At 35.2% G+C, this 26,901-nt stretch overlaps 1 protein-coding gene across 39 annotated transcripts in view; it reads right to left on the bottom strand.

The window, feature by feature from the left end:
• RIMS2 (regulating synaptic membrane exocytosis 2) overlaps positions 1-26,901 on the bottom strand; it is a 570,974-nt gene that overhangs the window by 220,552 nt on the left and 323,521 nt on the right. For 20 of the 39 annotated variants that reach the window (XM_060196148.1, XM_060196165.1, XM_060196141.1 and 17 more), the window contains 3 exons: positions 15,169-15,299; positions 7,377-7,548; positions 5,358-5,511 (listed from right to left, as the gene is read on the bottom strand). In XM_060196148.1, coding sequence (XP_060052131.1) covers positions 5,358-5,511; positions 7,377-7,548; positions 15,169-15,299 — 457 coding nt within the window. Of the gene's footprint in view, positions 1-428; positions 456-5,357; positions 5,512-7,376; positions 7,549-15,168; positions 15,300-20,293; positions 20,342-26,901 lie in introns of all 39 variants that reach the window. The other 19 variants (XM_060196088.1, XM_060196047.1, XM_060196038.1 and 16 more) reach the window with 3 other exon arrangements.

Consider the following 26,901-nt stretch of genomic DNA (forward strand, 5'->3'; position numbering starts at 1 on the left):
AAAACACAGTGAATATTGTCATTATAGTTAAAAAAAATTCAAACTTTTCACACTATCATTCCATAAATCAAACATACTGCAAATGCAAATTCTATTTGTATAAATTCAAATTTCTGGAACAGTGCACATAACAACACAGATTATATTACAGTGTACCTCACTGATGAAATAGTACCATAGTGAAGGAAACAATATCAAACACACTGAAATTCTAAATCACTGTTACAATAAATGCTTTAAATACCAAAATAATAAAGATATAAACATAGAGATACTGGGAAAATTCTATAGGCAAAAAAGGAAACCCGCTGACAATTTGTTTAGTAATTTAACATATGTACTATAACCAGACAAGCCACAAAAACACAAAACCAATTAAACTGTGCATATGAACACATGCATTAAACACTTCACATGCTAAAATTTACCTGAATTATATGAACATAAGGCTTTATCTGGAAGAAAATGTTAAGATGATGTCAAAAATAAATTTTAATATATTTACATGTATTAGGAATACTGAAATATAACTTCTGCTTAACAGTATAGACCACAGATTAACATTTTATTTTAAAGTATAAAAGGCTTCACTGATTCACAATAAAAAATTTTCAGCAGGGAAGCAATTAAAGAAGCCAGACCTTCCACCTTCTGCATCCCATCATGACCCTGGGTCCATACTCCCAGGAGGGTAAAGAATAGGAAAGCTACCAGGGGAGGGGATGGGATGTGGAGTTCTGGTGGTGGGAATTGTGTGAAGTTGTACCCCTCTTATCCTATGGTTTTGTCAGCATTTCCTTTTTATAAATAAAATAAAAGAAAGAAAGAAATAAAATATAACAAAATTAGAAAAGCTCAAATCACATTGTAGAAACTAACTAGGTGGAGAAGCAATTACAGAAACTAGAACTTCTTCCTTCTGTACCCCCCAAAAAATTTTGATTCATACTCTCAGAGGGAGTAAGTGTTAGAGGAACATTAGGAGAGGACCCTGAACCACCTGGATGGACCCAAAAAGTTTATCACTAGTAACCTCTGTTTTTATACCGAGAGTATGGAAAACAGCAGAGGAAGTCAAACATTGCTTCACTTATATGAGAGGAAAGAGGGAAAGGAAGGACATTTGGAAGCAGTAATATAAATATGTGTGATTTAAAAAGAGGTGAAAGCAAGACCGTAAAGTAAATAAAAATGGGCAAAACAAAATAGATAGGTGGACAATATGAATCAAATGCATTGAACTAAGGTCAGCAAGGATTCCAATTATCGTTTTTCTCATAAAATTCATTGTAAATTTATTTCTTAATTGAGGTAACATCTTATCAAATCACTATGCAATTTCCAGTTGTTCTGATTATCACTTTTGATTGACAGTTACAAACTGGTTCCAAACTTACCTTAGGTATTTTTATTTAAAATAGTTTTAGCATACTTATATATTTGTAACATCTGCAGAAATGCTTCTCTAAGGTTACCTCAACTGCTTTCGTACAGAACTTTAAGTGCTCATCCATGCCTTTTATTTTAGCCTTTAATATATTAACATTTTATATTTAAATTTTACTAAATTATAAATTAATTTTCATATATAATGTAAGGCACTGGTGTGCTTGTAAAGATTTAACAACAATCTTTCTGAGGAAGAAACTTGATTGGTAAAATTTGTCAAATTCTATAAAGTATTCTCAAATGGCCAATTCCAAGCTATTGTTACCAAATATGAATAGTTGTATACAACTATCTTTAGGTCCATTGTACCATCAAGAATTATTGTGCAAACAGTCTGGGGATTCATCATGGCACTAGAAAAGGACCAATCTTATGACCTGGCATATATAACCAGAGGAAATAAAGACATTGATCAAAAATATCTCTGTTCATCTATGTCCACAGAAGCACAGTTTGTAATAGCCTAAATTTGGAAGCAACTAAAGTGACTAATGGCAGATAAGTGGTCAAGAAAGTGTGGTAAAAACACACAATGGAATACTATGCAAGCATTATGATGAAAAGGCCATCTCTTTTGCAATATCTTGGTCAGGGTTTGAAGGTTTCATGTAGAGTGAGACAAGACATAAAGAGAAAGACTGATTTTAACTCATAGGCAAAACTTGAATTAAAAAAAAAAAGACAAATATGGGAAAACATGAGGTAAAAGTTGGACTGGGTGTGGTGTATTGAACCAAAGTGAGGACTCAGGGGAAGGAAGGCAGAAAGTGGCAGGACTGGGTGCTGGGTAGCCAGTCTTTGGGGTCCTGGTGCATAATGGTGGAAAAGGTACTAACGTAGGGGTGAGACTGCTTTGCATACACATATCATAGGGAGATGAGAAATGTATACATATATCAACTACTATATTATAAACCAATAATCCACCAATAAAATGATAAAAGAAGCAAATTTAAGTAAACATAAAAAAGACATGATAACATATATGCAAGACTATAAATAGAAAGTCATTTCTCTCCCACATTTCCCATTCCAACTATTATTTCTCTAATATTTGAAAAAAAAGTTGTCTCCAATTCCAAAATACATTTGAGGCTTCATTTACCACTAATGAAAACTGCTATGCACAGAACTGGCCTCAAGTAACTATAGTACACTGAAAGATACATTAAGAACCAAAAACTTGTAAATTTTTCCAGAATGTTGTTCTGTTCTAGATTCATTTAGTGAATTAAATTTTTAAAAAATTCAAAAATGTTCAGAGTATACCTTGTTTTTATTATCTTTATTTATTGGATAGAGACAGCCAGAAATCAAGAGGGAAGGGGGTGATAGAGAGGAAGAAACACAGAGAGACACCTGCAGCCCTGCTTCACCACTCGTGAAGCTTTCCCCCTACAGGTGAGGACCAGGGGGGGTCGAACCCGGGTCCTTGTGCATTGTAATACGTGTGCTCAAGCAGGTGCGCCACCACCCAGACCCGGAGTTTATCTTAAAAGAGATGAATTATGCTAGATGTCACCATTACTTGAAAAGAAATCCATAAAAGGGTTTAGGGAAATTAGCATGGTACTCCTAAGTGAAAAAAAAAAACACAATGAAAAGTAAATATACTTCTGAATAAATACAAAGTAGCAAAGTAACAGTAATGAGAAAAACAGTGACATAAAAATAAATATACAACCAAGAAAGTAAGGAAAACAAAAAGTTCATTAAAAATATTAATGAAATTGAAAGAACATTAAAGTCAACTAAGTTGAAAAATAAGAACAGAAGGGAAAACACAAAGCAGAATTTGGACTGGAGTTGGTGTATTACACCAAAGTAAAAGACTCTGAGGTTGGGGGTGGGATGGGGTTCAGGTACTGGAACATGATGGTGGAGGAGGACCTAGTGGGGGTTGAATTGTTATGTGGAACTGTTATACCTGTACACTATTTGTAGTTTACAGTAGACTATAAGCCATTAATCCTCCAATAAAGAAATTTAAAAAAATTCTAGCCAAGAGATTCAAAAGCAAAAAGGAATGAATTGCCATTGTTAGGCAAAGACATTAGTACACATTCAATGAACACTAAAGAGAAGAAAACAATGCTATTATCAATAAACCTGAGCAAATGCATTCTTTTTTTTTTAACCAGAGTACTAGTCAGCTCTGGGTTATGGTGGTGCTAGGGACCAAACCTGGGACATTTGACAAAAACATTTTTTAATAAGGAGAAATGCCCAAATTCCAAGGAAGACCCTATATAGCAAACCTGATACAAGAAGATATACAATTCTCAACACTTTAAAATATGATAGAGTAATTGAAATTGTAAAACTTGCACAGAAGCTGCTTATAATGTGAACAGTTCTAAGCATTTGAAGAAAAATATAAAGCCACTACCAAAAACATGCATATTATTTCAAACTATTAAAATTATGATCCAGCATAACATTAAAACTAAAACAAAACTGTGGCCCAGGAGGTAGCTTCATGGATAACGCATTAGACTCTAAAGTATGAGGTCCTAAATTCGATCCCCAGCAGCACATGTACCAGAGTGATGTCTGGTTCTTATTCTCTCTCCTCTTTTATAATAAATCAATCAATCAATCAGTCAATCTTAAAAAACTAAAACAAAACACATAAAAATAAGTAAAAGACATGAAATAAAGAATATATCCTATATATAATTATGATCTTTAAAAAGATAAAGAATATTGTATACAGACCACAACAGAAAATAATTAATCATAAAGGAAAAAAAAAAAGTAAAGCACATTACCATTAAAAAAAAAAACTGTTGGTTAACAGACCCAATAAATCATAGTCACCCAGCAGTATATATTTGCACTGTATATCAACAATAAAAAAATCAAATCTATAATTTAATGAAAGAAAATACTAAGTAAGTAAAGTCAGACCTTGAAAGAAAAATGTACAAGAAAATTGATTAAGCTCTTCACAGAAGAGCATCTCTCATTGTTGATCAACCTACAAAAAGGTTATTATAGAAATGCAAATAAAGCCACAGTAGGTAACATGGCACTTCCATATATTGGGTGAGTAAAAATATCAACTATAAAGGAAGAGTTTAGAGAAACTGTGATCCTGAGAGAAAAAAAAAAGTCTTCTCATTTGGGGGAAGTAACTTATAATTATCTAATGTAGTTGAATAAATATATGCATAGCTTATAGCCCATTATTAAGTATACTAATAATAAGAGCAAGTTCATAATTACCAAAAAGCATGTACAAGAATTTTTACAGAAGTACTTTCAAGAATAGACAAAAATCTGTAAACAATTAATTGACTTTAAACAGGTTTCTAAAGCACAATTTAATTAAAAATAATGGTAGTTTTAGCACATAATGAAATGTATGAGTAATCTGCATATAGTAACCCATCATCTTAGAATATAATTTAAAGATAATACACTGAGTATATAGTGACCAGAAAGAATACTTTAAAATCAGCCCACATAATATTAATGGAAATGTAATTATTAAGACAAAGAATTTTACAGTGGTATTTGCAAATAAAGATGAGTGTTTCCTATGAAGGGAGGGTGAAATAAGCACTAAAAAAATTAATGTTCAATTAACATTATCAAGCATAATAGACCACTACTTATAAAAAAGAAAGATATCTGCAGGCTCTTCTAGAATAAGACATCCCCTAGGATATTCTCTAAATAAAAATTGGGTCAACAGGGATACTCAGCAGTATGACCAGGTCCTGGGATCACCCAACAGCACAATGTAAAAATTAATATAAAAGAAAAGAAAAAGTTTCCAGAAATATCTGTAATACTACCAGTGAATGCCTGATAATGTCCTGAATGATACATTCAAATTCAGTGTCACATAAATCATTCAAGAGCACTAAATGAAAGTAAAGCAAAGTTTCCTGACAACTTACTTTGCAACCTCCGTGTTGGGCTTTCTCCATGGAGTTGTCGCCGTGACAGATATGGAGATGGGTGGGGAAGTGGCAATGAAGAAACATCATGGGTCTGAAGTTTGTACCAATGTGGCTCATCATCTAGTAATGCTGTTTCTAATTCAATTAAAATCTACAAAGCAAAAAAAAAAAAAAAAAGGACTGTAGTGTATCAATAATACAGAAATTATTTTGAAATAGTCACATATCTTTTAAATAGTAATTATCATGATAATGTTGTTAGTTTAAAAGCAAAGTTATGGTTCAAAGTTATCCATATGTTTTAAAAGTAAATAGATAGACAGTAAAGATAACTTCTTACTGATTTAATGGTTTTCATACCTAGTGCAATTATTTTGTAAACACTTGATCACCCACCTACTTAAGAATGTAAACATTTCCATTATAAACTTCTACAATTCTGACTCCTGAAAGTCTGTAATAAAAACTAATGTGTATTATCATATATTTGAAAAAAGTATTTTCATCCATATTCATTAATTGACTACAACAATAAAAAAACGAGGGCAACAAAAGGAAATAAATAAATTAAAAAGAAAAAAGAAAACACTACATCCTAAAGGACATGGAAACACTTCTTCTAGCGTTTGCCATGGAAACACTAATTTGAAAGGACATATGCACCCTTATCTTCTTCTAGTTGCTCTATTTACAATAGCCAAAATATGTGCAAAACATAAATACCCAACAATAAATGACTTGATAAAGAAGTTATAAGATGCATCATTTGGAATAAAATGGGTGAATTGGAGGTGATGATACTAAGTGAAGTAATAAAGTGGTGAAGAATGATTATCAGGACTAAATCAAATGAACTTGCACAATTAAAAAAAAAATAATAACCCCAACTATCATTTGGACTCTGTGAGAAACTGTTAGTGGAAGGGGAGGAAGCACAAAGAACTTTGGTAAAGAGTGTGGTCACCTACACAAACTAGATGTGGGCTTGAAATTATACACATGAAATTTTATATCATTACAAAACACTATTAAATCACTAACAAAAATGAGGGAAAACACACTATCAAGTACTTGGATTTATTTATATATTTATATAATTATTGCCTCCTAGGCTTCAGAGCTCAAGACTTTTTGAGAGACAGTGAGAATGAGAGAGCATGAAAAAAGAGAGAGAGAGAGAGAGAGAGAGAAGCGCTGAAGTTTCCCCCAATGTGGTGAGAGCCAGCTCAAACTTCAGTTAAGAGCAAAACACCTTCCCAAGGGAACTACTGTGCTGGCCCTAGAATGACTTCTCTCTCTCTCTTTCTCCCTTTCTTTCTTTCTCTCTTTCTTTCTTTCTTTCTTTCTTTCTTTCTTTCTTTCTTTCTTTCTTTCTTTCCTTCTTTCTTTCTTTCTTTCTTTCTTTCAGATAGAGAGGCTGGGGTGTGAAGTGGGGGTGAGTCACAGCATAAAAATTTTCTTCAATGCAATAGGGGTAGGACTTGAATCTGAGCAGAGCACTATTCAAGTGAGCCAAATCAAACTATTGCTTTTTTTATGATCAGTCCTGTCTTAAAGGAGGAACTACAACCAAAATTAAATCTCCCTATAAATGAAAGTCAGAATATCCTTAGTATCTCTCTCCCTTTCTCTCATAGAATCTCAAATGTATAGGATGAAAATTTGGGGATGGGAGGGCCCAACACATTCATAATGACAAGAACATTCTGGACTCTAAATTCCGGGGTGTAGAGGGGTGGGAGCTAGCTTACCCTGTAGAATATATACTTCCCCATGTGAGAAGACCTGGGTATCAGCACATGCATGGGGAAGCGGTGGAGTAGTACTGTGGTGTCTGTCCTCTCCTGTCTCTCTCTTTCTCCTCTCCTCTCTTTCAACTTTATCCTACAAGAAAGAGTCTGCAGGGAATAGTGGTATTTGTGTATAGCTTGGAGGCCCGGTGATAATCCTGGTGGAAAGTAGTAATAATAAAGATAATAGTAATAATGATAAAAATAGTAAAGTTGCTTCACATACCTCTCCTAAGAATTCACTTTCTTCTTCTCGGACTCGAGCTTGATCCCAAAGGGTAATCTCTAACATTCGTTCACGAAATTCTCTTCGATGGACTGGAGAATAAATGAATGTTTGGTTCCATTTGGGTTCTAATGTTTTCTTTACTGTTTTAGTTCTTCTCTTGTTTTTATCACTATGAAAACAAATAATAATATATAAAATTTTATGTTTTGCCTTATAAATTATTAGTTGAAAGCATAACAAAAATTATTTTTACCACAAATTTATCATACACTATACAATGATAATCTCTAGTATTAATATTAAAATGTATAGGGCACCTACAGATTCATAATTTATAAGACATAATTGCACTACATTAAATTATGTATTAGTAATAGATTATTTTAATAAATGTAAAATTTTCCTTGATAATTAACATATTCTTCTCCCTCAAAATATAAATAAAATAAAACTCAAGAATCTTAATTATAAGATTAGAAAACATCAAACTAGCATTAGCCTCTTGTATTATACAGATACTAATCACTTAAACTACATGTGTTTTCTAGTACAAAATGTCTAGTAAATTGTTTATGTTCACAATGTCACATCTATGTAATTTCCCTAATGAGTGATTATAATTTCATCAAGTTACTTTCTATATATGAGACAGATACGCCTGTCTATTTGACAGTTATTGAGCTCAAAAAATCAACACTTTAAAATGACTTCAGCTAGGTATACACTATAATGTAGATTGGAAATGCAAATTGGCCATACTGGTAGATAGGACTTCTATCTAGCTCAGAGGTTGCCAATGTTTTTAATTGTATATCCCCTTCTCAAGTGCACTGTCTTGATTATACATCCTATTATATGAACATTTATGAATTAAACAATAGTATTACTATATTATATTAATTATAATGGGAAAAATAAACAAAAATTCAAATATTTCTTCTTATTCACCAATGAATTGTATTACACATCACCTGAGCACATTCATTTATTTTTAAGATCATTACTATAGCTTTTAAAGAGGATCAAAGATCAACAAAAAGAAGAAAATTGTCTAGGAAGAAGACCACTACATAAACTGAGAAGTGGACAATGAAAATTATATTGACTAGTATATGGAAGTCCCATAGCACAGCGAAACTGCAAGAGTATTCAGAAAGAAGGAGGAGGAGGAGGAGGAGGAGGAGGAGGAGAATAATGGGAAGGGGAAGGATGAGAAGAAGGAGAAGAAGAAGAGGAAGAGGAAGAAGGAACAGCAGCAGCAAAGAGAACTTAGGACTGAACTAGGAAGTTACACATATTTTTTTAGGAGAGTATATGTTTTATTTACCTATTTATTTTTAACATTTTATTTTATTTTATTTTTAATCAGGTAGAGAGACTGATACAAAGGAAGATACAGAGAGAAAGACCAGAGCTCAGCTCTGGCTTATGGTAGTGCAGGGAATTGAATCTGGGACCCCAGAGCCTCAGAGATTGAAGTGTTTTATATTGTGTTATCTTTCCAGCTGAGAGTGTATGTTTTAATGCTTAATAGAGACTTGACTTCAACAGCTGAGTGCACCTATGTTTCCAGAACATATATCGTTAATGTCACTAAAAGTCACCATAAAGCAATGTATCTTTATTAATTTTGGGCTCTATCAACAAAGTAATCTAAAAATTTGCCTAAATGTTTACCCTAATTTTTTTTCAACAAGAAAACTCAGCTAATAAACTGAGAAGTAAACAGTGAAATATTTCTCATATTTTTAGGGCTGAAAAAAGAATAGCATTATATCCAAAATATAAAGGAGAAGTTAGGAGGAACTTTACTTCCTATGAGCCCTTTCTATTTAGAACAGTGAGTATATAAAATAGTAAATAAATAAATAAATACACAAATAAAGCCAAATAAAAAAGTCAAGCAAGAAAGAAATTTAAGTAACATTTTGTCATCTTGAAAAATAAGTTTTGGGGTTGGGCAGTGGCACACCTGGTTAAATGCACATGGTATGAAGCACAAGGACCCATGCAAGGATCTGGGTTCCAGTTCCTGCTCCCCCCACCCCCATCTCGTGCAGGGAGGATGCTGCATGAGTGGTGAAGCAGGTCTGCAGGTGTCTATCTTTCTCTTTCCCCTCCCCTCTCAATATCTTTCTGTCCTATCCAGTGAAATGGAAAAAATGGCTGCCAGGAACAGTGCATTCCTGTGCTGCCACCTAGCCCCAGCGAAAACCCAGGAAGGAAGGAAGGAAGGAAGGAAGGAAGGAAGGAAGGAAGGGAGGGAGGGAGGGAGGGAGGGAGGGAGGGAGGGAGGGAGGTAGGTAGGTAGGTAGGTAGGTAGGAAGGAAGGAAGGAAGGAAGGAGGAAGGCAGGAAGGGAAGAAAGGAGGAGGGAGGGAGGGAGGGAGGGAGGAAGGAAGGAAGGAAGGAAGGAAGGAAGGAAGGAAGGAAGGAAGAAAGAATGGATGTATGGAAGAAAGAAAATAAAAAAAGAAAAGAAAGCCTTTTCTTTCAAAGGTATTACTAAGTAGAAACTTCAGTTGTCTCGGAAAAGGAAAAAAAGGAAAGAAGAGAAGAGGAGAGGAGAGGAGAGGAGAGGAGAGGAGAGGAGAGGAGAGGAGAGGAGAGGAGAGGAGAGAAAGAAAAGGAAGAGGAAGAGGAAGAGGAATGGAAGTAAATTTCCTGTATGTTTATATGATCCTTCTATGGTTACACAGACTTGCAAACCATTTGTATTCTTTTTTACCAGAATGGGTGATATAGCTTCAACAGCTGTTATCCCCCCACTGACATTTAATCTAGATTTGACAGCTCTAGCTATGGTTATTTTCTTCCCCATGCACCTGAAAGTATATTGCTCTCAAAAGAAAACCTACATTGTAGAGAACAACAGTCTTGAAGTAAACTTTGTATGATAAAGTCACATAGCAGTTTCTAATTACTTCAGATATTTTAACAACCTGATATATTTTCTGAGAAATGTGTACTACAACTTCTACTTCAAAGTATGTATTATCAGATGCAAAAGAAAAGAGCCCTCTGGGTTTTTCAGAGATTGAATGAATAAATATTTAAAGCAGCATCAGAAAGACTGGGAAAAGAAAAATGGAAAAGTTACTAATAACATGGATACCTCCTTTATACATAACAGAGACACAGAAATTTAAGTAATTTGCGACATGCCATCTTTAAATGGCAAACTTATTTAAATCAAAGTAAATGATGCAGATACCAGTGGGGCAAGGACAATTAAGGAGGTAATCTCTAAGGGCACAATAAGACAATGGTATGCAAATTTAAGTACTTATAAGGAGATATGGCTTTTCTGGATACACTGAGAAAAATAGACTTAAAGGAGACTTTTACATGTATTTTCCAAAAGTAACCTTCATAATTTTTTTGTCCTGTCATTTTTTATTCCTTGACTAAGTTTTTCAGATGATAGCTACTCTGGCACCCAGTTCCCTGAAACTTTCCATATGAACTAAGCAAATGAGAATATTAAAAGTATATAAACATGTGTAATAACTATACCTTACCTGGTCACTTCGAATCTGAGAGAAAAAATAACCTACCCTGAAAGTCAAGGATATAGAATAGTTGGTACCATTGTTTTTTCTTTCATGACATCTATAGAATATCTTCTGCTTTTATGTGCTCAAAATTAATAGTTGCATAGCATTGCAGAATACTTGATAGACTATTTGACCAACCCTAATTCATCTGCTTAAGTTAAGGTAGAATAAAATAATTTATGTTGTTAGCATGAGCACAAAGTAAATGGTGCTTGAAGAGATTGATTCTTGACTCTATGGTACTCAGCTGTTAAAAATAATGGAAGTCATCTCCACCACATTTTGGGTGGAGCTTGAAGGAATCATGTTAAGATAAGCCAAAAAGTGAGGGATGAACATTGGATGATCTCACTCATAAGAACTTAAGGAACAGGGGCTGGGTGGTAGTGCAGTGGGTTAAGTGCACATGATGAAAAGCGCAAGGACCAGAGTAAGGAGCTCTGTTAGAGACCCCAGCTCCCCACCTGCTGGGGGGGGGGGATGCTTCACAAGCAGTGAAGCAGGTCTGCAGATGTCTATCTTTCTCTCCCCTCTCTGTTCTCCCCTCCTCTCAATTTCTCTCTGTCCTATCCAACTAAAACGACAGCAATAACAACAACAAAAATAATAACAATGATAAACAACAAGGGCAACAAAAGGGAAAAAATAGCCTCCAGGAGCAGTGGATTCCTAGTGCAGGCACTGGGCTGCAGCGATAACCCTGGAGGCAAAAACAAATAAACAAACAAACAAACAAAAACACTTAAACAAGGACAGAAAGAGAAAACAAAGTAATACTCAAATTGGTTTTGTTGTATTGCACCAAAGCAAAGGACTCTGGGGAAGGAAAGGTGGGGTTTAGGGGTACTGGTGCATGATGACAGAAAAGGCTGGTGGGGGATAGAGTATTTGCAGACATCTATCACTGAAAGAAGAGAAATTGTACCCATGTGTCAAAAATGATACTATAAACCATTAAGCCTCCAATAAAATGATAAAAGAAAAAAGTTTCCTTGAAGACATGAGATGATGAAACATATAGCAGACTCATTAGTTTTGTTGATTTTAGAGAAATAATATCTTAGTAAGCAAATGCTAAAATTATAGAGTAATACAATGAGTATCTTTTAGTACCATTCCAGTTATTTCCCCTCTGCTCTTCTGATGGAATGTTAAGAATGCATTTGATTTAAAGTAGCTTAGAACTGCCAAAAAAAAATAGCCTAGAATTGCCAAAACCATCTTGAGGAAAAGAAACAGAAATGGAGGCATCACACTCCCAGACCTTAAACTATATTATAAAGCCATCATCATCAAAACAGCATGGTACTGGAACAAAAATAGGCACACAGACCAGTGGAACAGAACTGAAAGCCCAGAAATAAATCCCCACACCTATGGACATCTAATCTTTGATAAGGGGGCCCAAAGGATTAAATGGAAAAAGGAGGCTCTCTTCAATAAATGGTGCTGGGACAACTGGCTTGTAACATGCAGAAGAATGAAATTGAACCACTTTATCTCACCAGAAACAAAAATCAACTCTAAATGGACCAAAGACCTAGATGTCAGACCAGAAACAATCAAATACAGCAACAACAAATGCTTGAGAGGATGTGGGGACAGAGGAACCCTTTTGCATTGCTGGTGGGAATGTAAATTGGTCCAGCCTCTGTAGAGAGCAGTCTGGAAAACTCTCAGAAGGCTAGACATGGACCTTCCATATGATCCAGTAATTCCTCTCCTGGGGTTATACCCCAAGGACTCCATAACACCCAACCAAAAAGAGGTGTGCACACCTATGTTCATAGCAGCACAATTCATAATAGCTAAAACCTGGAAGCAACCCAGTGCCCAACAACAGATGAGTGGCTGAGAAAGCTGTGGTATATATACACAATGGAATACTATGCAGCTATCAAGAACAATGAACCCACCTTCGCTGACCCATCTTGGACAGAGGTAGAAGGAATTATGTTAAGTGAGCTAAGTCAGAAAGATAAAGATGAGTATGGGATGATCCCACTCATTAACAGAAGTTGATTAAGACGATCTGAAAGGGAAACTAAAAGCAGGACCTGACCAAATTGTAAGTAGGGCACCAAAGTAAAAACCCTGTGGTGAGGGGTAGACATGCACCTTCCTGGGCCAGTGGGGGGTGGGAGTGGGTGGAAGGGATGGGTCACAGTCTTTTGGTGGTGGGAATGGTGTTTATGTACACTCCCAGTAAAATGTAGTCATATAAATCACTAGTTAATTAATATGAGAGGGGGAAATTAATTGTATGTCTCAAAGTTTTTCAAAACACAAACTGAATCTTTTTAATATATAGGCTGTGTAATTGATATGCATACTCTTCAAAAGCCTAGACCAAGTAGATCAGAAGTAACCAATAGCACAGCTATATACAAGATACTGGGTACTGTACAGCAAACCCTAACAAAAGGACTTTTCAAAGTTAACCCAATTACCAATTAATGTGATGATAACATTAACTATCGATTGTCTTTTTGAACCCTAAGACAGCAGGAACCTCACATCTCCACTATAGAGCCTCTACTTCCCCCAGTCCCGGAACCCTAGGATAGGGCCCACTTTCCCGTATGCCTCTCCCAATCCATATCAAATAATACTGCATCTGCCGATCACAACCTAACCAACGTAACGATTGCCACCTCAACATGCTTCACTTCAGACTGTGTCCAGAGACTTCAGGTGTGGAATGACAACCCTTCAGCTTCATTACTCAGGTGAGACCTTTCCTTTCATAGTATACTCTAATTCCATCTCAGGTGGTTCACTTTCTAACAAAGTCCCAAAACCTAGATATACACCAGTTTCTGTGAGAGAGAGCATATGTTCACACGTATCCGTAAACTACTGCAAAATATATACCTGAAAGCAGAAGTACACTGGAGTTTGCAGTGAGTACCCCCCAACACTTCCTCTCCACTATTCCAACCTTTGGGTCCATGATTGCTCAACAAGTTGTTTGGCTTTGTATGTTAACTCTCTTTTCAGTCATCAGGTTCCAGATGTCATCAGGATGCCAGCCAGGCTTCCCTGAACTGAAGACCCCACCAATATGTCCTAGAGCTCCGCTTCTCCAGAGACCCACCCTACTAGGGAAGGAGAGAGGCAGACTGGGAGTATGGACCGACCAGTCAACGCCCATGTTCAGTGAGGAAGCAATTACAGAAGCCAGACCTTCTACCTTCTGCAACCCACAATGACCCTGAGTCCATGCTCCCAGAGGGATAGAGAATGGGAAAGCTATCAGGGGAGGGGGTGGGATATGGAGATTGGGTGGTGGGAATTGTGTGGAGTTGTACCCCTCCTACCCTATGGTTTTGTTAATTAATCCTTTCTTAAATAAAAAATAAAAAATAAAAATAAAATAGCTTAATTTTTACTAATTTACATTTTACTTAATTTACACTTAATAATTCAAATTAAAATGAATGTTTAATAAAATTATTTGATTATTGTCACATTTTAAAAATAATTTCAGGATATTTACTAATTTTATTTTAATTCCTAAGACTATATTTATGTTAAATTTAGTAAATATCTCACTAGTGGGCAGGGGTAGATAGCATAATGGTTATGCAAAGAGATTATCATGCCTGAGGCGCCAAAGTCCCAGACTAAATCCCCTACCCAACCATAAGCCAAAGCTGATCTGTGCTCCAGTAAAAAAAAAAATAAATAAATACATCAAATAAATAAACTTTAAAAATAAATAAATTCATCCACCAGGTTCCAGATGCCATCAGGATGCCAGCCAGGCTCCCCTGGACCCCACCAATTCTTCCTGGAGCTCCGCTTCCCCAGAGACTCACCCTACTAGGGAAAGAGAGAGGCAGACTGGGAGTATGGACTGACCAGTCAACGCCCATGTTCAGTGGGGAAATAATTACAGAAGCCAGACCTCCCACCTTCTGCAACCCATAACGACCCTGGGTTCATGCTCCCAGAGGGATAGAGAATGGGAAAGCTATTGGGGAGGGGATGGGATATAGAGATTGGGTGGCAGGAATTGTGTGGAGTTGTACCCCCACATCCTATGATTTTTTTAATGTCTCCTTTCTTAAATAAATTAATTAAAAAACAAAAATAAATAAATAAATCTCAATATATAACATATACAAATACATAATACTGAATTGAAAAATCAGCTACTACGAGTGTTTCTCATTTATTCTCAAGAAAGTTAATTTTTTTTTAAAGTTAATTTTTACTTCAAACTCTTACCTTCTGTCTGGAAGAAAGTAAATTTTAACGTAAGGATTCCTTGGCCTCCCATCTTCCCTGGAAGGAAGATCTTTTGCTCCCAAAATTGTTACTATTAATTGGTGACCAACCTTGTCAAACCATAGTTTTATCTGAAAAGCAAAAACATTCATTTATCAGCTCAAACACCTACTACTATAACAATATGGGTATATTCCATATTAGCACATGTAAGTTTCATAGTAAATTACATTCAGCTAAATAAAAGGATATACTATAATAACTTCAATGAATACAGAAAATAATTCATTTATTTCAGTTGTTTAATAGCCACTACAGTTTTTTGTTTTCTTAATTTGATTGTTTATTAACATGCAAATATCAATTATACTATCATAATTAGGAACTTCATACACTGATTGCTGCATCTCTTTATGCAAGAGTTACTGGAAATCTTTTTGGATCTTTTACAACTGTAAATTCAAGATGAATTGGATAATAGTTGGTTACAGAGCAGTCACAGGGAGTTTTAAAATAAATGCTTTGTGTTGTTCCACAATAAAAAACACTGCAAAGATTTTAAACAAGAGGGAATTACTAACAGCTTTAGTCAGCAGATTCTTTAAGCTTGTATTTAGAACTATAACAAATTCATCTTGTTAAATACTACTTACATAGACATAAAGCTTCTTTTTTGTTGTGAGGCAAATATATCACAGCTTTAGAATTATAAAGTATATGTATATTTTATAACTCAATGAAAAAAAAAGTGAACATTTTCCCTTTGCCATAATTAGGAGTTGGAACATCACATCCAGCTGCAGATTTTCCACTGATTTAACAACTGTCACCTCCCACACACTTTCTCACTTCCATATCTAGTTAAATGATCTACTAAGTCAGGTTTTATAACAACTGTGGTTCCAACTCACATTTTGGTTCAGAACTCAGTATATCTCTGACATCTGCCTTGAAAACAAAATTGAAGAGGAAATTCTAATTTGGTAGTGAGACATTTGTCTCCCTCTCTCGTTCTCTCCCTACCTACAAAGCGAGATAGGCAAATTTATAACTGTCTACATGACATATATGTGTAGTTTATACATTTTTATGAATTATATGTGTGTTCTTGTATACATATGTAATTATGATTTATTTTTCCCTTTAGTTTTATGTACAATGCTTGAAGCAATTTTAAAAAATCACATATATAGCCTAGGGAGTGGGGTATAGTGGATAAAGCATTGGATTCTAAAACATGAGATCCCAAAGAGTCCCTAGTTTTGCATATGCCAGAGTAATACTCTGGTGTGTTCTCTCTTTCTCCTCTCCCTCTCTCCTCCTCTTCCTCTTCCTCTTCCTCTCAATCACTAGTCAGTAATAAATTAATCTTTAAAATTTTTAAATATCTATCTCACATCTGTCATTTTCTCTTCCATTGGAAGCAGTCAGGTCTGGACCTTGCTATGAATTAGCAAACATATATGCATATATATCACACATAAATACATATTTATACATATAAATATATGGAACTCTGGGAGTTCAGTTCCAAGTGTAAGATGGCTCACTACCTAGCTCAGAGAATGAGAGGTTGAGAGCAAGATTTTTGAGTCAGATGAGGAAGATAGTTCACTGACTATAAAAAGTTATTTATACACCCTTTTGCTTTTGTCAAATGGAACCAATAATCTATAAAAATAAAAGTAAGAGGGGGGTTGGGCTGTAGCGCAGCTGGTTAAGCGCAGGTGGCGCAAAGCACAAGGACCGGCATAAGGATCCCGGTTCGAACCCCAGCTCCCCACCTGCAGGGGAGTTGCTTCACAGGCGGTGAAGCAGGTCTGCAGGTGTCTATCTTTCTCTCCTCCTCTCTGTCTTCCCCTCCTCTCTCCATTTCTCTCTGTCCTATCCAACAACGACAACAACAATAATAACTACAACAATAAAACAACAAGGGCAACAAAAGGGAATAAGTAAATAAAATAAATATAAGAAAAAAGAAAAGTAAGAAATATTTAAGTTTAAAAATTCACAACTACTATTCTTTGTGTTGTATTAAGCCCTAGGTCTCATACAGATATTATCTGGTATTGTACAGTAAGTTTCCCTAACACAGTTGATAAGTACAACTGTACTCTAGATGAGTATTTCTAAAATAGTTCACAAACTTCCTCTATCAGTATTATCTAGCTTATTTGTTAAAATCTACAAATATCTATGATCTGATCCTTATTCTATTGAATAAAAAGGGGCTCCAGATATTAGAATGTTACTTGATTCTTCAGATAAATCTCCTAAAAGTTAATGCTGGGGAAACACTACCTTTCACTAGCAGGATCCAAACCTGGATTTTTAAGAAAGTGTCAGGGCAAGGCACACAGAGTATGTATGTGTGTGACGATAATAGAGAGGAATTACACTGAACTATTCTGCCTGAGGTCCCAGAAGTCACTCTCCATGAGCAGTGTAGTGCTTAGTGAACAAAATATAGAAAATAAATAAATAATAAACTCTAACAAAGTACTTAGCACTTGAATGGGAAAGTACTAATATCACAAAGAAATATAAGTGAGGAAAGGAGAATACAGTATTCTTCAGCAAAAAATATGAGGCATAAACAAAAATTAAAGAGGTTCTCATGAAATGAAACAAATGCTGTCATATGGCATCTTGGCACCTCTTAAATGTATTGTCAAAACTAGATTGATTTCTGATACTTTTTTTCTATAGTCATACAGAAAGCTTATGGCTTTATTATTCCATATTTCATTTTTCTCTGGGCCTTAAGAGCAATTTCTATCCCCTCATATAGAAAAAGATTATAAAAGACTAAAAAATTTTTCTAGAAAACCTTACACTTATGAAACAAGGAAATAGGGAGTTGGGTGGTAGTGTAGCAGGTTAAGCGCAGCTGGCGCAAAGTGCAAGGACCGGAGTAAGGATCCCGGTTCAAGCCCCAGGCTCCCCACCTTCAGGGGAATCGCTTCACAAGTGGTGAAGCAGGTCTGCAGGTGTCTATCTCTCTCCCTCTCTGTCTTCCCCTCCTCTTTCCATTTCTCTCTATCCTATCCAACAACGACAACATCAATAATAAGTACAACAACAAAACAACAAAGGCAACAAAAGGGAATAAATGAATATTTTTAAAAAACAAGGAAATAGTAATTCTAATTATTACACCAAGTTCATAATTATTGGAGCAGACTAACGATTTCTATGAGACTGATTTCTCAGATATATAGATAAGAACTAGTTATTACATGGGCAATATTCTCCTCCTTTAAAATCATTAAAACTCCCACATTCAGCAGGGAAGCAATTACAGAAGCCAGACCCTCCACCTTCTGCATCCCATAATGACCCTGGGTCCATACTCCCGGAGGGATAATGAACAGAAAGCTATCAGGGGATGAGATGGGATATAGAGTTCTGGTGGTATGAATTGTACCCCTCTTATCCTATGGTCTTTTCAGGGTTTCCATTTTATAAATTAATTAATTAAAAATCATTACAATAAATTTTTGAAAGGTATATATTTCATATACTTGATAAAGAATATTTTTAATTTCCTTATGCTATGAAAAACTCAAAATAGCATGTACTTATAAATTTCCCATACCAATATTAGGTAGACATATGATATTCATAATATTGTACATTTTTAATTAAACTTAGAAAATGTGCATATGTTAAAATATTTTTAAATATATATTTTTATTATTTGGTATTATCTTTATTTATTGGATAAAGACAGCCAGATATTGAGAGAGGGAAGAGGGTGATAGACAGGGGGAGAGACAGAGAGACACCTACAGCAATGTTTTACCACTCATGAAGTTTTCCCTTGCAGATGGGGACTGGGTACTTGAACCTGGTTTCTTGCACACTATAACATGCGTGCTCAACAAGGTGTGCCACAACCTGACCCTCCAAATGTTAAAATATTTAGATATGAATAGGTTACTTTTATATTTAATATTCACTGATTTTGAAATCAAATTTATATTTTAATAAATTATCTTAAATTACATTTATTCAATAGTCATAATTTAAATTTCACATTATAAGACATACATTGAAGTTTTTAATAGATATCCAGTTAAAATAAACAGTATTTTTTATTAACTAGATCATCAATCATTATCCTAAGTATCTTACCAATGGTTTTTAAATAAATCCTTAAAATACATGTCAGTGCTCTAAAATATAACAAATCTAGTCCCACAATTCTAGAAGTAGCATGCTTCTTATTTTACCTCCATTTGATAGGAAAACTCTTGACAAGCTTTATATCATCATTCAGTTTTACCACATAACCATTTTCAAATTCCATAGGCAGAATCTGAGTAGCACAGGTAAATATTCTATACAACATTATAATATCTAAAACAATCTATTCAGTTTAAACTAAACTAGTAATATTAAAAACCAACCAAAAAAGAAAACATGCAGCAAAGCAAGGAAAGTAGGTTACTACTTTAAAAAACTATATTGACATTGCTTTACTAGATAAGGATTTCCTAATGAAAAGAGGCAAACAACTTGCACCGGATTATTCCAATAAATGAATGGAATTAAAATTATAAGGTATAAACAAATAGCCCAATACGTTTTAATTAGCTTGTGAGTTTGATACCTCAAAACAACATACTTTCCAAAAGTTGAAACTTATATACTGTAAGCAAAGTTTGTATTTTAATAAGGTACAAATTTATTTGCCAATCTCCTCAAGAAGTTATTACTTGGAAAATGCAGAAGAATGCGGTTTTAAGTGATAAATGGAATATTTAAAGAGACAGCAACTTTAGTGTCACAAAAGAAAATATCAGCAATATAAAATTAGCTATTTCTGTCAGTATTATATAAATAAATACATAATATCTATACTAGAAGCCAATATGAAATGTCTGAGTTTTAGTATCCTTGGAAACACATTATCATTAAGGAAGACTGTCTCCTTAAATTCTTATTGCTCTTTTATCCCCATGCAGAATTTTACAAGCTAGCTCATAAAATGATTTGTGAGTCAAATAACATGGTTTGGAGCAACATACGTAAAAAGTTTACCTACAACGCATTTTCCAAAAACATACAAATAAGGGTTAAGACACAACTTTATTTTCTATCAGGCAGACAAGGCCTTTACCTGAACCCTAGGAACAAAAGGCGTTGTTCTTCTACTAAGGCTTTGGCTCTGGTAAGCAAAATTAAAGAAAAAAGCAATAAAACAAAACCAAAAAGGACAACACACTGGAACCAAAAGACCAAAAGTAAAATAAACAAATATGACTATCCCTTAAATTTTATTTTCATGATAATATATAAGTTGAGTATTTCAATGTAATAAATTAATTTTGCCAAAATGCTAAAATATTGAAACCTTTAAATAACAACAGGAGCTAATGACTAAAAGTATACTTGTACACTCTGAAGGAAGAAGGCTAGCATGAACTCGAGAGCCAGAAAATATTTTTCTTTTTATTTGCTACATAAAAAAATCAGTTAAAAATGATAATCTATTGTCAAATATCATTTGTCAAAATACTGTGTAAATCTCCCAAACAGTATGTCTAACAGAAAAAATTTAAAGCATTGGCCAAGTTGGCTTTAGAATTTCTTGAAAGGATAAACATTAAAAATGTGCATAAATACAATGAACTAGTCAATTTACATTAAAAATCTGCTCTAGTTTCTAGTAAGTACCACCTCCATGCATTTATTTTGTACCATAAAAGGTAAATTGTTTATTGTTAATAACTCATATCTTACTGTTTCTTATTTATACAGTTAACTTTTCCAAGCCTTGCTACAGCTTATTGCAAATGTACTGCCACCAACAGCATCATGGGGTACTTGCTATCTTCTCAATTTGTAGATTAGGAAATAAGGACATTAAAAAAGGGTAGATGTACTTTCTAGATACACTCAAAACAAAAAGAGCAAAAAAATCACACATCTTACTGTACCACAAAAATATAGAAAACAGAAGAGTTTTATGAGATCATTTTTATTTCTAATACTTAGAATAAAAAAAGAATTTTTCTCTCTTTGGACTTCCTTTCATTTTTAAAAATGTCATAGTATTTTGTCTTTTAGTTTAAGACATGTCAATACTTAAATAAGAAACAAAGTGAGTTTTGTAACATTATGGGTTTGGGTACAGATTTCAAGGTGTTAATTCTGTTCCTTCCATCATGATTCCCTCCAGTTCCTCCTATTTCTCACGGTTATGTCTAATGTAAACAGCTGCAAGTAAAGGTTTTAGACTTTTCCACTAATACTGAACACTGTTAATAGATAATAAAAAGGACTATCTCCAACTCAACCAAGAGACAGATATAATTTAAAATATAAATCTAAAAAACTAAAGGAAAGAAAACCTTAAAAGCAAATAATCATTAATCACATGATTCCTCATCTTTCTGTCTCAAAACTGCTGTATTGTAAATGTGGAGAAATGCTCAGATATGAAGTGTGTTATGTATCTGCTTAACTCTGGGTAGAAAATTCTCTAGCAGATGAAGTAGGGGGTGTATTAAATTAATTAGGCAGGTTAAAGGAAGGGCCTAGCATGGTACCATGCTTAAAAAAAGATTAGACCTAGATACCCTCCTCACCTACTTTCTATTTCACTTCTTTCAATCACTCTCAAGCCTAGCCCTATCAGATAAAGTAAGGATTACAAAAACTAGATAAGGGCAAGAGACCTGCATACTTTAATGATGACCCTTTTGGTCACTACCAGGCCACCCCATCATCTGGGGCCCTAGTCAGGGAATCCTGGGATTCCCACAGAAATACGACAGGCCTAACCTCTAACAGATCCCTCTCTCCACCATCACTGGTCATCTCTGTCAGAAACAACATCATAAACCTTCTTGTGGGCCTCTACAGGACCTTGCCTTCAATGTAGAACAATGGTGGAAACTGCCCCACTCTCCAAAGGGAGGCTGAGTCAACATACTCTGCCACTTGAAGAATGGTTCTGAAATGAGTACAGCCTAGAATGACCCTAGCTATTACCATGGGATGCAAATTCAGACCTGTGGGGATGCAGAGGTTGATTGCACAGGCTCATGTGCTAAGTATGGATAGACATGGGCCCTAGATGGGGTAGATAGATGGGGTTTATAGTTAGTGATATTTATATACTTTTCCCATATTTGGGGGCTACCCTCTTCCCTGATCTAGCTTTCTAGTCCTATTCTCAACTCTAACACCATCTTCCAGCCCACCTACATGTTAGCTATCAGGCTCGGGAAAAAATTAGTAAAATCATGGACCCCTTGAAATATACTTAAAACAGACTTCCAAGCTTCTTCCAATATGAAGACCCCAAATCTCATCTGCTATATTCTTACCTTTAGGTTCCTGATTAGTAAACAATTTGTTCTGCTTTATAGCTTAGTGCTTTTCAGCCATCAAGTTGCATATGCTACCATGATGTCAACCTCACTTCCTTGAGCAGAGGACTCTACCATGTATCCTGAAAGCCCACCTCCCCAGAGCTCTACCCCATTAGGGAAAGATAGAAACAGACTGGGGGTATGGATCAACCTGTTAGTGCCAATGTTCAGCAGGGAAGCAATTACAGAAGCCAGACCTCCCAGTTCTGCACCCCATAATATCCTTCAGTCACACTAATAGAAGGATAAGAATACGGAACTTTCCAACAGAGAGGATGGGATATGGAATTCTGGTAGTGGAAATTGTGTGGAATTATACCCCTCTTATCCCACAATCTTGTGGATCATTATAATCACTAATTTAAAAAAAAGATTTTCCTGGGGGCCAGGTAATGGTGCACCCAGTTGAGCACACATGTTCCAAGTGCAAGGACACAGGTTTGAGCCTCCCATTCCACATCTGCAGGAGAACCACTTCATGAGTAGTAAAACAGGTCTGCAGCTGTCTCTCTTTGTTTCTACTTCTTTATTGCCTCCTCCTCTCTCAATTTCTATCTGTCCTATCTAAATTTATATACTTAAGAAGAAGAGGAAGAAGGAGGAGAAGAAGAAGAAAAAGAAGAAAGAAAGAAAGGCAGTAAGAAAGGGGAAAAAAAAGAAAGAAAAGAGAGAAAAGACAAAAATAGATTCTTAATGCCAGCAATGAGGTCCAGCAATAACACTGGTGGAAGAAAATATTTTTAATAAAAAATTTTTTTCCTAATCTTGTCCTCTGTCTTATACTTGTTTCTAACCAAAACTATCAAAGTAATTTAGTATTTCTCACCTCATATACAAGAAGAATACTTTAAAATAAGTTAATCATTTATTTTCCCACCTTCTAAAATGATCTCAAAAGAGAAATTTATAATATTTCTAATATCAATGGCAGTTTAAACCTAACCTTTACCTACAAATTCAAACTTGATTCTGAACAAAATTTGTTTTGCTTAGCTATTTTTAGTTGAAGTGAAATTCAAATAATAAACAAATTGTGTATTTTAAATAATATATTTCAAGTGGTATATAGTGGATTCATGATGCCATGCAACCACTACCTCACAGAGTGAAAAATTTCCATACCACAAAAATATTCTGTACCTCTTAAGTAAACATTTTAATTCTGGTCACCCCAGCCCAGACCCCTTCCACACCCCCTTGCCTCAAATCCTGGCAAATATGAAACTACTTTCTGTCTCTACAGAGACTGAATATTTCATGTAGGAGTATCTCATTGTAATCTGTAGCTAGCATTCATTTATTTTAGCATAAAATATCTAGCAATAGCTATATTAATTCAGCTATATGCAAATGAAAAGTTTGAATGGTACACCATAATTTATTTGGAATGTTAGGTGTCACTTCTGACTATACACTGCATCAGTATATTTATATGTTTCCTTTTATGCAATGCTTCTGCAATAGCAAGGCTGTCACCCAGGTATAAAAGATGAAAGCTACAACAAAAAGCTTTCATTTACAGAAAGTTTAAAGCTTACAAGGAATGTAAAACTAATGTGCCTTTTCTTTAGTTGCTTTTTAAAATTACTTTTTTAAGAGAACATGTAAACCATGCATGTACAATATTTATAAAACTCATCACTGAAATTGGACAGAAAAATATTAAAGCAAAGTATCTTAGAGAAATATTGCAAATAGATAACTACAAACACTTAAAGAAAGCTGTGAGTATCAAAAAAAATCAATATGTTTCTGTAGAAGAAAAACAAAACAAAAAAATCTTAGTTAACACTTTTTTTTTTAATGCCAGAGCTTCACTGAGGCTTTCTGCTTGCAGAATTCCATGGCTTCCCGAGGACTACTCTTCTTATTGTTGCTGCATATAGAGAGGGAAATATAGAGAGAAAAAGAGAGAAACAGAGAAGCCAGTAGAGCACTGCTTCAATGTGTAAAGTCCCCCCTTATGTGGGACTCCCATGAGGGGTCCTGTGGCTAGAACCCAGGAAGCCATAACTTGGTAAAGTCCACACTGCCAAAGTCACAGACTACCTCCCAAACTTATCATTTTCAAATGAAGTAACGGCTGTATTTTATCAAAAGTTTTAGTCAAAGATTGTAAATTTACTGAAAAATGTTAATATAATTATAAACATAATCCTCTGAGGAAGGAAACTGCTAAATTTGGAGGGCCATGAATTCAGTGCTGACATTAAACAGGCAGTCTAGGTGACATCAATATGCATTCATATTGGTTATCTCACCAAATAATTAAGGGTACTTTCATACTTAAATCTTGGAATAATAACAGACTGAATCACAATTCAACAATAGCAAAGAAATAAGCTGCATACATTAAAAAAAAAAAAAACTCGGGGCTGGGTGGGTGGTGCACCTGGTTGAGAACACATGTTACAATGTTTAAGGACCTGGGTTCAAGCCCCTACGCCCCACCTGCAGGGGGGAAGCTTCACAAGAGGCGAAACAGTCAGGCAGGTGTCTCTCTCTTCATCTCCCTCTTACTCTCAATTTCAGGCTGTCTCTATCCAATAAATAAATAAGGATAAAAAATTTACAAAAACTCAACCATATTAAACATGAATATTTAAGCAACAAATTTGCCTTTGTGCACAATTCCCACCTAAGGAAATATATCAGTCCATAAACTGACAAAATTATTTTAGGAAGGTCAGTTTACACACTTGAACCTGGACTGCACACATGACAGCACAGCACAGTATCAGTATGTTATTTCACTGGCCCAGTAAAACATCTGTAAAGGCAATTTTAATACTAGACTTTGATAATCTTAAAACTTTTTTTCTCTTACAGGGTGATGTTACTTCCAGAAAGTTGCACTACACAGAATTTTGTGCTAAAATAAGAGAAATATTTTGAGCCCACTCTCTCACTTCTTTGAAAGAAGCTTCAGTGGTGTGATCTCTGGCTTTCTCTATCTAAAAAAAGTCACCTTGGAGGAGTGAAATCTGGGTGATGACAAGTAAATAAATACACAGACACACAAACATACACTTCACACACTCAAGAATTTCCAAAGACCAGCTGTGGCACACCTGGTTAAGAGCACATAAGTACTAAGTGCAAGGACCTGCACAAGGATCCAGACTCACGATCCAGGTTTAGCTCCCCACCTGCAGGGGGTACACTTCAAAAGTGGTGAAATAGGTCTACAGGTGTCTGTATTTCCTTCTCCCTCTTTATATCCCCCTCCTCTCTCAATTTCTTTCTGCTCTAATAAATGGAAAAAATGGTCACCAAGACAGTGGATTTGTAGTGTCTGGAGGCAACAAAAAGTAAGAAAAGGAAAAAATAATTTAATGATCTCATTATACTAGTATTCATTGGAAACAAGCAAGCTATTTTGTAACAGCAAATTAAGTTTAGAATGGAGTGTTTAGGGAGTCAGGCGATATTGCAGTGGGTTAAGTGGATGTGGCTCCAAGGGCAATGACCAGTGTAAGGATCCCCATTCAATCCCATGGCTCCTCACCTGCAGGGGATTTCGCTTCACAGGCGGTGAAGCAGGTTTGCAGGTGTCTATCTCTCCCCCGCTCTGTCTTCCCTTCCTCTCTCCATTTCTCTAAGTACTAACAACAACGACATCAATAACAACAATAATAACTACAACAAGGGCAACAAAAGGGAAAAATAAATATATAAAAAAGGTTAAAATAAATAAATAAATGGAATGTTTAATAGCTACTATAGTATTTTTAATAACTCTTATCATCTTTATTTATTTATTGGATAGAGACAGACAGAAATCAAGATGGAAGGGGGTCCCGGAGAGGGAGATACCTGCAGCACTGCTTCACTACTCAAAAAGCTTTCCTCCTGTAGGTGGTGATCTGGGGCTCAAACTCCTTGCGCAATGTGTGCGCTCAGCCAGGTGCGCCACTACTCAGCCCCATTTTTTTCATAACTCTTTTTTAATTATCTTTATTTATTTATTGGATAGAGACAGCCAGAAATTAAGAGGGAAGGGGGCTACTAGAGTATTTTTAACAAAAACTTTTAAGGAAAAATAGTTGGAGGTTACAGAGCTAGCTCACTAAGTAGGGCATATGCCTTGCCATGCATGCAGCCCAAACTCAAACCCGGACACAACAGAAGCACTACAACAGCAGGAGAATCTCAAGTTCACTGCTCTCTTTAATGAAATGTCAGTGCAGCCAGGAAGAATTGAAACTACACATGTGTTAGGGACATCTCCAATTGTAAAAATAGGAAGAATAGTTTAGAGGAAAAGTGCCTAACAGTTTAGTAGGTGAAAAAGTAGTTTCCAGAATCATCCAGACAGATTTATTAGTTTTACTTAGAAATTTATATG

Source organism: Erinaceus europaeus, chromosome 1 (genome assembly GCF_950295315.1).
Source record: "Erinaceus europaeus chromosome 1, mEriEur2.1, whole genome shotgun sequence".
NCBI lineage: Eukaryota > Metazoa > Chordata > Mammalia > Eulipotyphla > Erinaceidae > Erinaceus > Erinaceus europaeus.